Genomic DNA, 16,341 nt, shown 5'->3' on the forward strand with positions numbered 1-16,341 from the left:
CATAATTATGATTCAATTGGTCATCCAAGTTGCAAGCTAATGAAAGAAGAAACACCCCTGTTGCACAAATCTGTGTGCTTTCAGATGCCTAAAAAAAAGTTTCAGTTCTTTTATTAATATTTGAGGGAGAAATTACCTCTTTATCAAATAGTACGTTACTTCAGAGGGAGCGTTTCCCACAATGTTTTATACTGTCAATAGCTCTCCGTTGCTTGTTATCCAAGTTTTTATGCAAACATTTTATTTCATTTTGCAAAGGTCACTTCCATTGGAAAATCTGAAAGTCAACGGGAAATTTTTAAAGGGCACCAGGGCCAAGACCAGGGGCAAGTGTCATGCGTGTTATTCAAGGCCTGATTATGAATGCTCCAGAGTGTAAGGTAGGGCTTTCATAACCAAAGAAAATATTCCGAAGACAATGTTTCAATTCAGCGTGCTTCGGTCAATCTTCCAAAAACTTGTGTCCAAATAGGGAACTTTCGGGACGCTTGGTGGCAGCAGACTTATCAGGTAAAATCCATTGTTCTTGGTTATGTGCGCATGCTCAGAACTAGGTAAACAATGGACATTTACCTGGTAAGCCTGCTGCCATCTAGCATTCTAAAGTCTCATATTGCTTCTCAGTTTTGAACAATCCTGGGGAGGACCCTAGTTTAGCTTTATGAAATAGAAAACTGTGGTAAGGATTGATTTGGTAAGCACGAAACACCTGCTTACAGGCCTAGTTGTTGTGTTGGTTATGAATTGGAAGAAGGGAAGCCTCAACCAGAGAGTCTTGATTGAAAAACAATAATAATCTTCTAACTTTAATAAGCCAAAGGTTACACTGCATGATGAAAGACATGGGTGTCATTCCTTCCTTCTTTGCCAACTTATAATATTGGAACAGGACTCTTGAGTTCATGCCAAAGTGACCACAGGCCAACATTTTTTAGCACGCTGTTACTCACACAAAATTGGGCTTAGCGAAATTCTCAGCTCAGCTAAAATATTGCAGGGAACCAGTCATTAGACAGTATACAAGACATGGTATTTTGGCTGGTAACCTGTTTCTGCTGAGCAAGATTTTTCAGTGCTAAGCATTTTTTTATTTTTTTTAAATGAAATTTGAACCCATATACCAGTTTTCACTGTCTCCTGCTACTTTTTTGCTTAGCAGAAAATGTCTTATCAATACTTCCTCCTTTAACAACTCTATGAAATGGGCCAAGATAAAATATCATTCTTTATCCCAAATGCAAATTCAACATCTATTAGATTTGATAAGTTGTAAGCCACAAAAAGGAAGAATAAGGAAAACTATATTAACATACTCACCATTTTCTGGACCAGTGAGTGTCTTCCTTCCATGTCCTTCTTGTCTGCTTTGGCCCGGTCATTCAGAATCTGAAGCTGCAAGATCAAGAAAAAACGTAGACAAATTGACTCACAAGAACTTCAGACTAAGTACATGCATCTAGCTACCAGGCAATCTCGGTGGTCTAGTTGGTAAGACATCTGCTCTAGATTGGCAAGGGTCGTGGGTTTGAATCCCACCCAAGTAATACGCATTGATATTTTTTACAGAACTCGGGAAAAGTACTGAGTCCGGTGCTATCACACATCGGTGTCTACGGGTAAAACCCAATAGAATATTCTTTATCCCCGATGCAAATTTAACATCTATCAACAAAGTATGTGTTTGTTGTAAACTAGAGGACAGGAATGAATTTACTCTACTTTTTATTTACCAGGCAGACACAAAGAAAAAGTTTGAATTCAGATAAACTTCTGAAATTTCTCATACCTGCTACAGTGTCACTTGCAGGCCTGTATGCCTCGTTTTTTAAAAAGGGCAAGGGCACCAAGGCATTGCCCCTTTGGTAAAGGGCACCCTACGAGAAAATTGTATATTTCTACTTTACATTTCAAGGGCACCAAAGCAATGCATTTGGAAAGAAAGAAATCTCCAAATGACGGGTATGCAACACAACAGCAAAGACACTGCTTGCGAGAACCATTTCCGACTGTTGCAGCCATATTGCTTTTGACAAATCGAGTGATTAATTTGACATACATTAGGTTAGCTTGAAATGTTAAGCTAGCTTACCTGTACATACCACTGAGACATGCTGAATTGTGCTCCACTTTAAATGCAGTTTTAGAATAAAATCCAGTAAACGAAAAACGTGGCAAAAAAATCCTCCCCCAAAAAGCGTCCAAAAGAAAACTCTGTCCGTTGCAGTAGAAAGCTATCCGGAGACACTGCTTTGTTTTGAAATGCTTGACATTTCAGTGGCAGTGAAAGGCTTATTAGTCGATGCGTGCATGGCGGGGGAGGGGGGGGGGGAGGATTTGAGGATGGGGCGTATTGCTTCACAGACTGTGTAGACAGGATGTGTTATGATTCAATTACATGCCTGACGCAGCAAGGGGGTCTATCTTCCGCCTCCCACAAGCCAGGAACGTCTGGGTGGGGGGGGGGGGGTAGGGGAACAATCGATTATGGAGAAACAGACAGGCTGAGGAGGGAGGAAGGGGGTAACAAGCTGATTTACCAGAGAGGTAGTTATTAATCTTTAAAAAAAGTTGCAGAATCTTACCACATCAATCAGAAAGAAGAAAATATTGCTCAACAATTTTTTTGCTTAGCACAAGCAAAAATTGAGCAGGATACCAGTCCAAGATGGTTACTTACGTGAAAAGGTATTTTGGTCGGTAACCTTAGTCTAGTTGGTAAGGCACTGCTCTAGAATTACAAGGGTCATGGGTTTGAGTCCCAGCCGAGTAAAATGTCTCTGATTTTTATTTTCACAGGACTCGGGAAAGTACAGAGTATACAGTGCTGTAACACACATCACAGTGTTATACAAATGCTTATTTTTATTATTATTATTATTATTATTATTATTAAGGGTAAAACCAAAATTAATAACCTTCTTCAGGTCGGCATAGTTTTGGGTGTGCTACATTTATGAAACTTGGCCCTGTACATGTAGTTGTTGTGTAGGTTTAAAGCAGCCTCGCTACCATTGGCAGCGCGCCGTATCACGCTAGCTCTGCGTGCGTCTCAAACCCCTGGGAGGGAAACTCCGATCTGTATCTTTGATTGGCTACCATATACACGCAAAATTTGAAACGCTGTGCGTCTCCAAAAAGCTCTTTACGCAGAAACGTATAAAGATGTACGTATTCACTTTTTGTTGTCACGCAACACTGAACGCCAAGGCAAGTTTATGACTTTTATTACACACAGCGCATCCAGCGTATGCGCGACTAACGCCCAATACAGAACGGATCAACCACAGGACTATATTTGGATGTTTTGGAGTTACACTTCCAGGGGTTATGATCAAGCAAGGCATGCTGGGAAAAAATGGCGCGGCGCGATCGATCACCCCTGGGAACGAGGTTGGGTTTAAAGTCATGCTTGGCCTAAAAATAGACTTATGTCTACTTTTTATAGCTCCATGGTCTAACCACAAAGAGTATACATTTGTCATGTTTGTGGGAAACAGAGTTCCAACTACTGCCACAGTTACAGAATTTCTTGAAAAGTTTATTTCACTAGAACAATATCCCAGGTCAGTGCGAACGAAGAGTATTTAGAGAGTGACTCACAGGATTTATTATAGCTCCAACAACAGAGCAATTAATTAGTTAACGGGGCAGGAAACAGGTGAGACTTGGCACCTTTCATCAGTGAATGCAGTCCTAGAGACTCCCTAGCTGCATTGGCAGGGGACTTAACAAACTCCATGTAATGCCCCATGTCACTCGACCTCCGTGGTTATTTGACAATGTGTGCGTTCGTTTAGCTTCCCTTGGTCTACCCCGCGGTGCTCACTCGGGTGAGGCCCTGACAAGAGCTAAACGAATGACCACTCACCGCTCTTGTAGTGACATCATGCACCTTGGTCCAGCTTCCAAGTGACCCACTCCACAAGCAGGGGGCTGACCCGGATAAGCCCACGGAATGACGTCAAAGCTATTCAATCGTACCGGGTGAAGACCGGGGTCAACCCAGGGAAGCTAAACGAACGCACCCATTGATTATGTTCTTTACCAAACCGCAGTAAAAAGAAAAGGGGGTTCTTAAAGGGACACGTTGCCTTGGATTGGGCGAGTTGGTGAATGAAACGCGTTTGAAACCATTTGTTGAAGAATGCATATGGTTAGAGAGATGTTTTAAAAGTAGAATACAATGATCCACACAAATACGCCCTGAAATTGTGTGGTTTTCCTTTTACTTTGCTATTTATATTCCCCCAGGACAGGACCAAAGTCCATCGCAGGTTACTCCCCAGCTCTCACCGGTACCCATTTGTACTACTGGGTGGAGAGAAGCAATTATGATAAAGTGCCTTGCTCCAGGACCAAAGTCAGAGATGCCAAGTCCAGAGGCCAGCTATGCATGAGAATTTTCAAAGCGTGAATTTTCAATGCGTGAGAAAATGGTTGCTGTGCGTGTGAGCGTGAGACAGAGCCCAAATGCGTGAGTCTCACGCCTAATGCGTGAGACTTGGTAGGTCTGCAAAGTGTCACGTCTGACCAGGCCAGGATCTGAACCCCCCATTCTGTTATTTACTATACATGAGTCCATGGCCCTAGACCACTCTAAAGACTTCCCAAAAATATGAACAGGGTGGCACCCAAAAGAATATATACAGTTCTCGACAAGTGTGAAAAATCACAGATACACACAAAGATAATCCTGCTTTTCCATTTTGAGTTTTAAACTGTTTCTCACCTGTGTGCCAAGCTCTTTGAGGGATGGTTGTAAATCTCTCATAAGATCAAATCCTTGATGGAAGAATGTGAAGTGAGAGTGCATAAAGGATAACATCTGCAGTAAAAGAAATACAAAATCATGCAACATTTTGTTTAAGGCACAATTAAAAATACATCTGACAGATAACAGCGCCCCATGCACTTGTGAGCAAGCGTATTGGGCAGATGCATGTGAATGGCGGACTGATTTGTGCAAATCACATCTGATACCAACCCCCCCATCAAAGTTGGAGATTTTAAAAAGTCTGAACTGAAAAAAAAAGGAAGGATTTTCAAAGTCGGAAAGTCGGAATTCTGCCAAAAGGCTTCGAATCTTACTTACCGTGTTTAGTACTTCATGTCTTTCCTTAGACTGAGCCAACTTTATCTGAAAAAATTCAAAGGATAATCAAGCTGTTTATTCTTGAAACTTTCACAAAATCAACTTCCTATCAGACTCACCCTCCTACTCTATGACCATTTAATATCATTCACTGTGGTTTTGAATGACAAACAAACTATGCTAGCTTGCAATAAAATATGATGTGGTTAAAGGCACTGGCCCCCTTTGGTAACTGTCAAAAAACAGTATTCCCACTTAGTGTATACCAACATGCATAAAATAATGTATCTGTGAAAATTTGGGCTTAATTGGTCATCAAAGTTGCAAGAGAATAACGAAGGAAAAAACACCCTTGTTGCACAAATTTTGAGGGCTTTCAGATGCCTGAGAAATGCTGACTCTACCTGAAAGACGTAATCGAGTGCTGTATGCCCGAAGGCGGACCTAGTGGCTGTTAGTACGTTGTTGACCTCCTCTATGTCGCTAGGTTTGGTCTTCTGCGCCTGAGCGTTCTTCGTGAGGGCGCTGTCTAAATCATCGCTGATGCGATCATAAACTCGTTTTGTCTCCTTCACCTTCTTCAAATCTCTATAATAAAAAATAAAACATGGAATAAATACCTAGTAATTCACCAGCACTTTTAGGCTTGGAAATCGTCCGCTAATTCCTTCTCTACAAAAAAGCTTATGTGTACCTTAACAAACATAGCTATAGTTTTGGTCAACCAGTGGAAAAACATTGTGTGGATAACATTGTGCCATCTTTGGCAGTGTCATGGCCGAGCGGTTAAGAGCACCGGATTCAAGCACTGGTGTTTGATCAGCAGGGTGTGGGTTCGGATCCCGGTCGTGAGTGCTTTCTGCTCTACCGGCCAGGCTTCGAATTGATGATACCCTAGCCTACATCCGTATGGACTGTAAAGGGGTTAACCCTGTTTCAGCCCTAGGAGTAGGTGGCAACGGCCTCTGGAAAAAATAACTGTAGCCCACACCTTGAAGTGGCCTTCAGGCCTTGCAGGCGACTTGCATAAAAAAAATATTTAAAAAGAAAATTTAAAAAATCTGATGACTAGAGCAAGCTTTTTGAAACATTGAGACCAATTAAGAACTCACTCCACAGTATGGAAGTTAATAACGAGCAAACCTTCTTTTTATTGATACCTCACCATACAATGCAGGCAAGTGAGTAACTATCCTTTTCATTTTCTTGCAAGCCAAATACACACACGCATCCACTCTTCTCAAACAATTACACTGGTTACCAGTCAAACAACGCATCACCTTCAAAACATCAGTGAACATGCACAAAGCACTCTCTAACGTACTTCCACAATACCTTACAGAGTCGCTAAATTTCAACAAACCTGGCCGGAGTGGGCTCCGCTCCGGCCAGAATCTAACAATCCCTCGCACACACAAAATGGCAGGGGACCGGTCCTTTTCAGTCGCTGGTCCCCGGTGCTGGAACGCCCTACCAAGTCATATTCGGAACACCAACACACTCCAGACATTCAAGAGTAAATTAAAAACATATCTATTCTCGTAATCGTCTTTTCCGTAGCACTCTTCCAGCGCATTGATTTTTGTAAAATGCGCTTTATCAGTCTCGTTTATTATTATTATTATTATTATTATTATTATTATCTATGAAAGAAGAGTAAAAGAGAAAACCGGGAAAGAAAAAAAAGCTAATATTCATATACTCTTGTACACATCAAGTGAAGGGGAAAAAAGGGGCAAACCAAAGCCCAATAAGAGGCAAACAGCTTAAAAGAGGAAATCTGAAATGTCTGCCAATGCCTCAAATCCCATATTGCGTAAGCATAAATGCCAAGAATTAGAACTGCAGCAGAAACCATCAGAAAATAATCAATTCTGTAAAGAATCAAAACTGAAACTCAGGCCGATAGATTTCAACGTCAATAAGAGTGAACTATTGTGTTTTCCTGGTATCAATTTTGTCAGTTTCTGAATTCTAATAGCACTTACTCCTTCATAAATAATCCTAGCGCTTTGGAAACCGAGCGATGAGCTTGATCGTCCAATGTCTGTGGGGAAAACAAATATAAAATATATATACATAATTTTTTTTTAAATATACTGAAAACCATGTACATCCCCTCTTTTGGGGTTGAACAAAGGCAAATTTACGAGAGGGGGATTAACGCAATAAAGATTGATAAAGAGAAAGGGAACTTATCCAATTTTCTTCCTTTTTTTTCAGTTCTTTGAAACTTTTCTTTGTTTTTTTGTGGCTTTTTGTTTGTTTGTATGTTATTATTATTATTATTATTATTATTATTTTTTTTTTTTGGGGGGGGGAAGGCACACATTTATATATGAATTTGAATTTTTGATGTGACTTACCACTCTAAAGCTCTGCATCTCTGACAAGGCATGGATGAACTTCATCAAATAAACCTGCACAAAAAAAGGAAATAAAAGAACCAGTGAACTTCAACATTGAGGACAACAAATACCTAAAACCTTTCCTTTTTAGGGTTAGGCTGTGTGACGAATCGTGGCTACAGCTACGGCCACAGCTAGAGTCGCCAATTCATAAACGGCCTTATATTCTCAATTGATAACAAGGCACCAGACTATTTTTCCGTCCATTCTCAGTATGGTTACATTGGTTTGAATGAAAAAAAAAATAAATAAAAAATGGTCGCACCATGATAAAAGTCTATACTCAGCTTTGTGGCTACTTTCTTCATGTTGAAAAATATTCAGCCATGTAAATAAACCTACCACCCCAAGCCAAAATGCTTTGGCCATGTGAAACTAAACATAACTTCCCCTGTTCTCCCCTCCCCTACAATGTTATCAACCCCATTTGAAGCGGAGACCGAGCAATGAGAGCCAACATTGAACAGGGGATGGGGGTAGGGGCCAAAAGAGATGGGGCCTGGATTGTCTAGAAAATGTTGAGCCTGAAAAAAAAAATAATAATAATAACTATAATCCAACATAAAGAAGGCATTCAAAAATTGTGCACAAACAATGAGCTTTATTGCTTGCAGAGTAGGGCGTAATCAAAGGGCTTTTTGTTTTTTTTGGGAGGGGCAAACAAAATATGGGTGGGATTGTAAAGTTGCTTGAGGAAAGAATCCTGACCTGAACGAGGTTATCTCCAGCAAAGTGTCCTGTGAGCTCCTTAACGCCCTGGATGAAGGCACTGTGGTGTATGGAAGAACAAAATACATTATAAAAGATTTGTCTCCCAAATTCCAAATTGTATCTTTAATTTGAGAGATTAAAAGACCTCAACAACAATGAACTTAATTAAAGGGTACATGTGCATGTAGCACTATCATGATATGAATGCATTAAAGTTTCAGGCTAAAGCCTGGTTCCATTTCCCTGAGAATGCGAAGCTAATTTTGACGTCACAGGGCTGTTTTCGCAGTGAATGTTTCGCAGCTCAACTGTTGCCATCAAAATATTTTTGTTGCACTGGCATTCGCAGGTAGTATGAACCGGGCTTAAGGAACGTTGGTCTTCAAACTTACCTCACAGCTAAATTGTAGGCTCTCCCAGAGTCCACCATTGTATTACACAGTTTAACCATCTGTGTGAGAAAGAATTTATCAGATTTAGTGTGTGCGACCGACGACGACGACATTTGGGGCAGAATCATCGACGACAACAAACTATGTACAGCTTAAAAAGTTCATGGAGAGGGGAACGGTTCTCGTCTTAAAGAGAAGGTACCCTATCGGTAATTGTCAAAGACCAGTGTTCTCACTTGGTGTATCTCAACATATGCATAAATAACAAACCTGTGAAAATTTGAGCTCAATTGGTCATCGGAGTTGGGAGAAAATGATGAAAGAAAAAACACCCTTGTTGAAAGAATTTGTGTGCTTTCAGATAAGAATAAAAGACTTCTAGCTAGAAGTCTTTTATTATTTTAGTGAGAAAATACATGAACCTCTATTTCAAAATCCTAGCTACTTCAGAGGGAGCCATTTCTCATAATGTTTTATACTATCAACAGCTCTCCAATGCTCGTTACCAAATCAACTTGTAAGTTAATATTTGTTTTGAGTCATTACCAAACGTGTACCTTCCCTTTAATCAGAGACAGGGTCCAAGTCAGTGTGGATGAAAAAAATATTCTGAAATAAAATAACTCATCTTACCCTCTCAAGTTTGTTTTCAAGATCCCCGATGCCATGTTCTGCTTCTTCAAGGGTGGACCTATAAAACAAGTAAAATAAATAATTAGCAAAAATGAACTACATCTTCAAATGCCGAACTTAAACCAGTAAAATAAACTATCATGAACAAAGGAACTATAGATGTCTTCAAGTGCGAACCAATAAAGCCAGCAAAACAAATAATTATCAAAAAGAAACTATACGTTTTCAAGGGTGTAAGACCTATAAAACATTATTAATATTATTAATAAAAAGGGAATTGGGACATAGATCTATGTACATGTTTACACGTACAGTTTACATAAAACCAATAAAAAAACTATCATCAAAAAGTGACTAAGTAGATGTATTCTGGACCTCCCTATTAAACCAGGAAAATAAACTTTATTCAAAAAGGAACTGCGACTTTGAGTGGCATAGATATTAAGGCCACATTTTGCCCTGTAGAGAATTTCTTGTTGGCAAAAGTCTGCATGAATTGCATCCCGATATTTATTTAAAATATGACACGGAAATTAATTGGTTTACAAGATTTTGAGCTTGATGAATTCATTGTGCATCTAGGGCCTACTGGAACGATGTCAAAACCACATCAAGCATGCCAAGTCAGAAAAGTATTTCCTCTTTAAAATGATCATTATTAGAATCATAACGTTAAAGGCAGTGGACACTTTTGGTAATTGTCAAAGACTAGTCTTCACAGTTGGTGTATCTCAACATATGCATAAAATAACAAACCTGTGGAAATTTGAGCTCAACTGGTCATCGAAGTTGCAAGATAATAATGAAAGAAAAAAACACCCTTGTCACACGAAGTTGTGTACGTTTAGATGGTTGATTTCGGGACCTCAAGTTCTAAATCTGAGGTCTCGAAATCAAATTCATGGAAAATTACTTCTTTCTCGAAAACTATGGCACTTCAGAGGGAGTCGTTTCTCACAATGTTTTATACCATCAACTTCTCCCCTTTACTCGTCACCAAGAAAGGTTTTATGCTAATAATTATTTTGAGTAATTACCAATAGTGTCCACTGCCTTCAACTGTGCAAAAACAATCCACTGAGGATTTTAATAAAAAGTTATTATTTTTAAATGAGTCAAACCAAAGTGAAACCTGCCATTGTAATAGGTTTCATCTGTATTTAAAAACAAAATTACAGTTTCTGTTTGAGTAATTTTCTCGTTTTCGACTGAGACTTGCACAGTCTATGAGACCTTAGTGACTGCACAATCACATAGCAGGGGTGAGAATCATTACTAACGAAAAAGTCTGAAACTTGGATACAAATTCAAAGGTATGTTGAAATGATGGCATTTCTACCGTTTGGTAACCCATGGGTTATAGATTCCAAGGAGCTTCTGGAAACAGTATCCAAAGCACTATCCTAGAGAAGTAGACAAATGAGCAGAATTTCGTTATTTGGGAAAACAAATATTGTCTGATTTTCTTCACCAGGTCGACATAAAAAGTCTGAATTCAGCCAATGAAAGTCTGAACAATCTCATCCCTGACATAGCATTCATGGCTGCTATATATGCGTTGAATTTCTTTCGGTGGGGCGCAGACATTTTTCTCTGGTAAGCAGTTGGGGAGGGGGGGGGGGCACTTCTGTGAGGAAAATTTTGTATTTTGAACGCTGCAAAGGGCACCACAGCAAAAGTAGAACACCACAGCAATTGCTGTAGGTGCTGATGTTACATACTGTATGTATGTATTTCAAGGCCTGCTGGCTATAAAAAGTCACACTCCTTGTTCTAAATTGGCACTACAGTACACAGAGGTTGCCCTTAGCAGGCCTGATACTTCAAAGAGGCAACAGAGGCGATTGCCTCCGTTGCCCCTTGCCATTGCCTTGGTGCCCTTTAAATGCTCCAGTAGAAATTTACAATTTCCTCATAGGGTGCCCTTTGCCAAAGAGAAAATGTCCTTGGTGCCCTTGCCCTTTAAAAAATGAAGCATACAGGCCTGCCTTAGACATAATTTCATTCATGCCCTATGCATTAATAGACCATAATGAAAGAGTCAGACTTGAGTCAAGTCTACATTAGATGTGACCAAAGTGTGAATCTGAATTTTAGTCGGCAAAGCATCCTAATGGAAACATCACACCAATTTTTTTTTAAGAAGAAATTTCAGTTTTAGAAGTGGGAAAAAAACTCTTTATAGGGGGAAAACCCACCATGCAGTCAGGTTGGGACTGAAAAACCGAATCCACTGAAGGCTCTGATCTTGACATCAGGCCTTTATGCTTACTTTTTGAAAGGGTAATAGGGCACCACGGCATTTTCTCTGTTTGGTAAAGGGCACCCGATGAGGAAATTGTAAATTTCTACTGGAGCATTTCAAGGGCACCAAGGCAGTGACCAGGGGGCATGGAGGCAATCGCCTTTGTTGCCTCCTTGATGTATCAGGCCTGAAGCATCAGGTCTGGGGTATCGAACCGGGGTCCACAGAGGTGACAGGCAAGGACAGAAACCACAGAGCTGCATTACATGTAAGCTGACTTCTCTCTTCAAACATTTGACAGCTACACTACAACTAACACTTCTTTTTCGTTGTTGTGTCAATGGCAGACCACGATTAGACAATTCTGGATGCATCAATTGCTGTAATGCCATATCACAATGTATCAATAGCAAGGAAACAGGATGACAGCTTCCTGTGGTTTAGTGTAACACATGTCACTATATAATATCAACATAGCTCCTGTCCTAATTGCACGTTCCTCTGATTGCCAAATGTTTATTTAAACTTAGCATCACTTTATCAGTTTTATTTTCTGCAGGGTGGAGTCATGTTAGTTCTCTGACGTCAAATCCAATCAAAACTTTTGTTTTAGATTTGGCAACTCCAAAGTAATTTATTTCTATTTAGAGTAAATAAGTTAATATAAATATTTAAATGTATTTATTTTGGATAAAAATGACAGAGTGAAATGTCGACATAGTCCAAGAATGAACCGTTTAAAGCCGTTGGACATTTTCTGAACAGAACAAAAATTAAAAGTTCACAGATTTACAAATAACTTACAGGGTTAACAAATAGTAATGGTAAAAGACTTCTCTTGAAATATTATTCCATGAAAGGCTTTACGTTTTGAGAAAACATTAAAACAATATAAATTCTCGATATCGAGAATTACAGATTTATTTTAAACACATGAAAGCACGCGAAACGTGCGGAAACAAGGGTGTGTTTTCCCGTTATTTTCTCCCGACTCCGATGACCAATTGAGCCTAAATTTTCACAGGTGTGGGCCTTGGACAATACTGTTTACTAATAGTGTCCAATGGCTTTAATCCCATCATAATAAACTCCCTGTGAAAAGTTCATGGTTAGCATTTCTTTTAAAGATATTGCCGACGCTAAAAAATCTGGAGCAGTATTGTCCATCACACTTTTAAAGAATAATCCATAATTTGAATACAGAAAAGTTTCTGCATGAAACATTTTTCAGATTGAACATTTTTTGAATACCTTAGAAGTGAACTCTTTTTCAAAGAGCCTTTTCAGAGCCACCTCTTATTTTCGTGAGATAACAAAATATTTACCCACATTTTTATTTTATTTTAGTAATAAACATGTTCTTACATCCTCTTTCAAAAGTTAATTTCTATGATGTTGACTTTCGGCACAAGTGAGATTCCATTCACTTTCGCACTTTAAAAATATATGATTGCAGTGTTGTACATGTTTCACTTTTTTGTTTCATTTGTTTATTACATGGCGGCCCTGTTTGTCAAAATAGACCATTTTGAGATAAATGAGTAAAAAGTTTGATCGACTACATTTTTTTATATACATGAGAAAGCCTAGTAAATTGATATGGTTTGTTTTTTGTCTCTAGAAAGCCGTAATTAAGTTATTTACTCAAGTGTTTTAAAACAAAATGTACACCAGAAATACACCACTTTATACTTTATTTCCAGCCTTTCTCCAATTTTCATGTCATATTTGTATCCACACCATGTAGACTGGGCAGTTTGGGGTGTTATGGCCCAGCAGATTTTCATAAGAGCATCGAACTCAAACTCTGGTTTTTCTGTTCAGCAGAGTGTGGGTTTGAGTCCCGGTTGTTACACTTTTGTACCTGAGCAAGACACTATAATTGCTTCTAAATGGGTACCTGTGAGGGCAGATATACATGTAGCTAAGTAGCGCATATTTGTTGCACAGGCTCCCCCAGGGAGCTCAGATACTTTGATGAATGAAATACATTGTAATTGGCCCAATGACCAGCAGTCAATTTCACAAAACGCTCTGGATTAATCCTATCTCGAGTTGGGACAAGTATAAACCCTCCTAACTCAGGACGGGTTCAATGCGCCCTACGTATTTGGATTCGGAACTGAACCTTTCTTAAGTCCAATGATTAATCCTAAGTTAGGAAGAGTTTGGTGGAATCGACGGCATGGGTTATAATATTGGAAGCGCTTTTGAAGAGATGCCCTTCGTCCGACGTGTATAGCGCGATATAAAATTTATTATTATCATTCTATTCTATTAGTGTCAACAGAGCAAGTGGCTTAATTTCTCATTATTCTCTTTTACTTTCTATGGACTATGGGATGACCTTTGTCACTCCACACCGCATTGTTTGGGCTTTAGATCTGGCCTGACCCTGTCCTAGTCGGGAGGAGGGTTATGTTATCGCAACTAACCCTATAATAGATGTTAAATTTGCATCGGGGACAAAGAATATTAATTTTGGTTTTTACCCATACACCGATGTGTGTTAGCACTGTATACTCAGTACTTTCCCGAGTCCTGTGAAAAAATATCACAGGCATATTACTCGGGTGGGATTCGAACCCACGACCCTAGGAAAAACATAGGATTCGAACTGCCTCTAGCTACCGGGCAACCTCGGTAGTCTAGTTGGTAAGACACTGCTCTAGAATTGCAAGGGTCGTGGGTTCGAATCCCACCCGAGTAATATGCCTGTGATATTTTTTCACAGGACTCGGGAAAGTACTGAGTATACAGTGCTAACACACATCGGTGTATGGGTAAAAACCAAAATTAATATAGCAACTAACCCTGTCCCTGTGTCATGTTTTGGTTGGTGATCAGCACTTGCTGATGTTACTGTGTTAGGGCATGACCCCTGATTCTGAATCCTTCACACTTTGTTTTTGGCAATTTAGATTCATAGAATTTTAGTTAGAACTGAAGAATTGGGACTGTGTCAATTGAAGGATTTGAGTTTGACTCAAAAAGGTAAAAGAAAATCCCAAATAAGTCTAACTTGCAATCAGTCTTTGCGAGTGATATTAAGGTTTTCTTTTTGGTCATAATTAAAGCCATCTGGACCCTTTCAGTAAACAGTGTTGTCCAAGGCCCACACTTTGTGTACCACAACTTCTATATCAAATAACAAACCTGTGAAAATTTAGGCTCAATCGGTCATCGGAGTCGGGAGAAAACAACGGAAAAACCCACCTTTGTTTCCGCGCGTTTCGCCATGTCATGACATGTGTTTCAAATAAATCCGTAATTCTCGTTAAGGAGAATTTATATTGTTTTGCTGTTTTCTCAAAAAGTAAAGCATTTCATGGAATAACATTTCAAGAGAAGTCTTTCACTATTGCCTTCTGTAAACCCTGTAAGTTATTTGTAAATCTGTGAACTTGTTTTTTTTTTTTTTAACCGAAAGGGTCCAATGGCTTTAAGTTGAATGAGGCAGCCGAGTGAAGACCCTATTCTTAACATGCCCAAGGCCAGGGATTCTCCAATGGCCAGATGGCTGCGCAGACTGGCCTGATTATACTTCACAGAGGCAATATGATTATGATGCCCTCCATGACGCCCCTGTCATTGCCTTGGCCCTGGTGCCCTTAAAATGCTCCAGTCCAGAAACTTCACAAAAATGTCACAATTCAATCCCTAATAATAATATTGCCACCCAAACATTGGTCAGCGTAGTTTTAAATTTTCTGCACGTCATCTTTATGGAACAATCTCCTTTATGGAACATGATCAAACAACAAGCTACCAGTACCACTATCTCAAGTTTCAAGACTCTTTTAAAAAAAATTCTGTTTAAATTCATCGATACATACTATCATAGTTATTCTTTTGGTTGTCTGTCGGTGCGGTTATGTTATTCCAGACTTTCTTTTGGAGGTTTTTTAGCAGTCTAGAAATGCAGTTTTATTTTATTGATTATTATTATTATTAATTTTAATACTAAAACTAAGCATGTTAAGACTTAAATTTATAAAATATATTAGTATTTTAAAATAATAATATTATTTATTTGAAAAGGTTTGGCCCTTCAACAAGGAGAAAGTTACTTGGTGCCCCCGCCCTTTCAAAAACGAAGGCCTTCAGTCGTTAGACGCCTTCAGACATACGATTTTGGAGGAGAGAATATGGCATAAAATAAAAAAGTTGACTACAAAAAGTGGGAGGGTCCCGTTCTTACAATCACACAGCTGCATGCAACACTCACCTAAAATTTGGAGAATCTTTCAGCGCTTCTTCGAAGGTCACATTGGGTTTCATGATACCGACCACACTCATTCAGCTCCTGACACCGGGGGAATATTCTTCAGGATCCTGCCGCATAAAGCTTTAACTCTCTATATAATAGGGAGATTGTTGTATTATTTAAAGTGTTTGGAGAAACGATGCGAGTTACGCATGCACAAAGTCAAAGTGTGAAAAATTGCTTGTGAATCCGTGTCGACATTATTTTAAGCATGGTTGCAGATTTATAGATCGCATAAAGATCGTTGTAAAACTAAAAGCGAGTCGGGAACCACACAAATAATACTCTGCCGCCCAAATTAATATAGCGCCCTCAATTGACAAGTCCAGCTAGTCTTCCTTCGTGCATTTGATGCATAAATCATGTGGATGACTTCACAAAAACAATGTAATGACATGATATAATTTACTTTGTAAATTCGGGCATATCGGATGTTTTGGATGTTGACAAATTTGACCACGGAAGTGTATCGAATACAATGGTAATTTACACCATTCTAATGTGAGGTTAGAGACTTTTTCTGACTCCCATGAGGAGTGAGTCATTGCAAAAATGACTCGCCATTGGAAAATTGTAAAAAGATAAAAATGTCC

At 39.2% G+C, this 16,341-nt stretch overlaps 1 protein-coding gene across 3 annotated transcripts in view; it reads right to left on the bottom strand.

Moving 5' to 3' along the window:
* LOC117302416 (arf-GAP with coiled-coil, ANK repeat and PH domain-containing protein 2-like) overlaps positions 1 to 15,936 on the bottom strand; it is a 36,587-nt gene extending 20,651 nt beyond the window's left edge. For all 3 annotated transcript variants that reach the window (XM_033786356.1, XM_033786355.1, XM_033786354.1), the window contains exons 1-10: positions 15,710 to 15,936; positions 9,237 to 9,294; positions 8,604 to 8,662; positions 8,209 to 8,269; positions 7,459 to 7,512; positions 7,081 to 7,139; positions 5,497 to 5,680; positions 5,093 to 5,137; positions 4,730 to 4,825; positions 1,318 to 1,392 (exon numbers count right to left, since the gene is read on the bottom strand). In XM_033786356.1, the coding sequence (XP_033642247.1) occupies positions 1,318 to 1,392; positions 4,730 to 4,825; positions 5,093 to 5,137; positions 5,497 to 5,680; positions 7,081 to 7,139; positions 7,459 to 7,512; positions 8,209 to 8,269; positions 8,604 to 8,662; positions 9,237 to 9,294; positions 15,710 to 15,780 (762 nt within the window). In that variant the 5' untranslated portion in view covers positions 15,781 to 15,936. The remainder of the gene's footprint in view (positions 1 to 1,317; positions 1,393 to 4,729; positions 4,826 to 5,092; positions 5,138 to 5,496; positions 5,681 to 7,080; positions 7,140 to 7,458; positions 7,513 to 8,208; positions 8,270 to 8,603; positions 8,663 to 9,236; positions 9,295 to 15,709) is intronic.
* Between the last annotated feature and the right edge of the window lie 405 nt (positions 15,937 to 16,341).

Source organism: Asterias rubens, chromosome 18 (assembly GCF_902459465.1).
Source record: "Asterias rubens chromosome 18, eAstRub1.3, whole genome shotgun sequence".
Lineage (NCBI taxonomy): Eukaryota > Metazoa > Echinodermata > Asteroidea > Forcipulatida > Asteriidae > Asterias > Asterias rubens.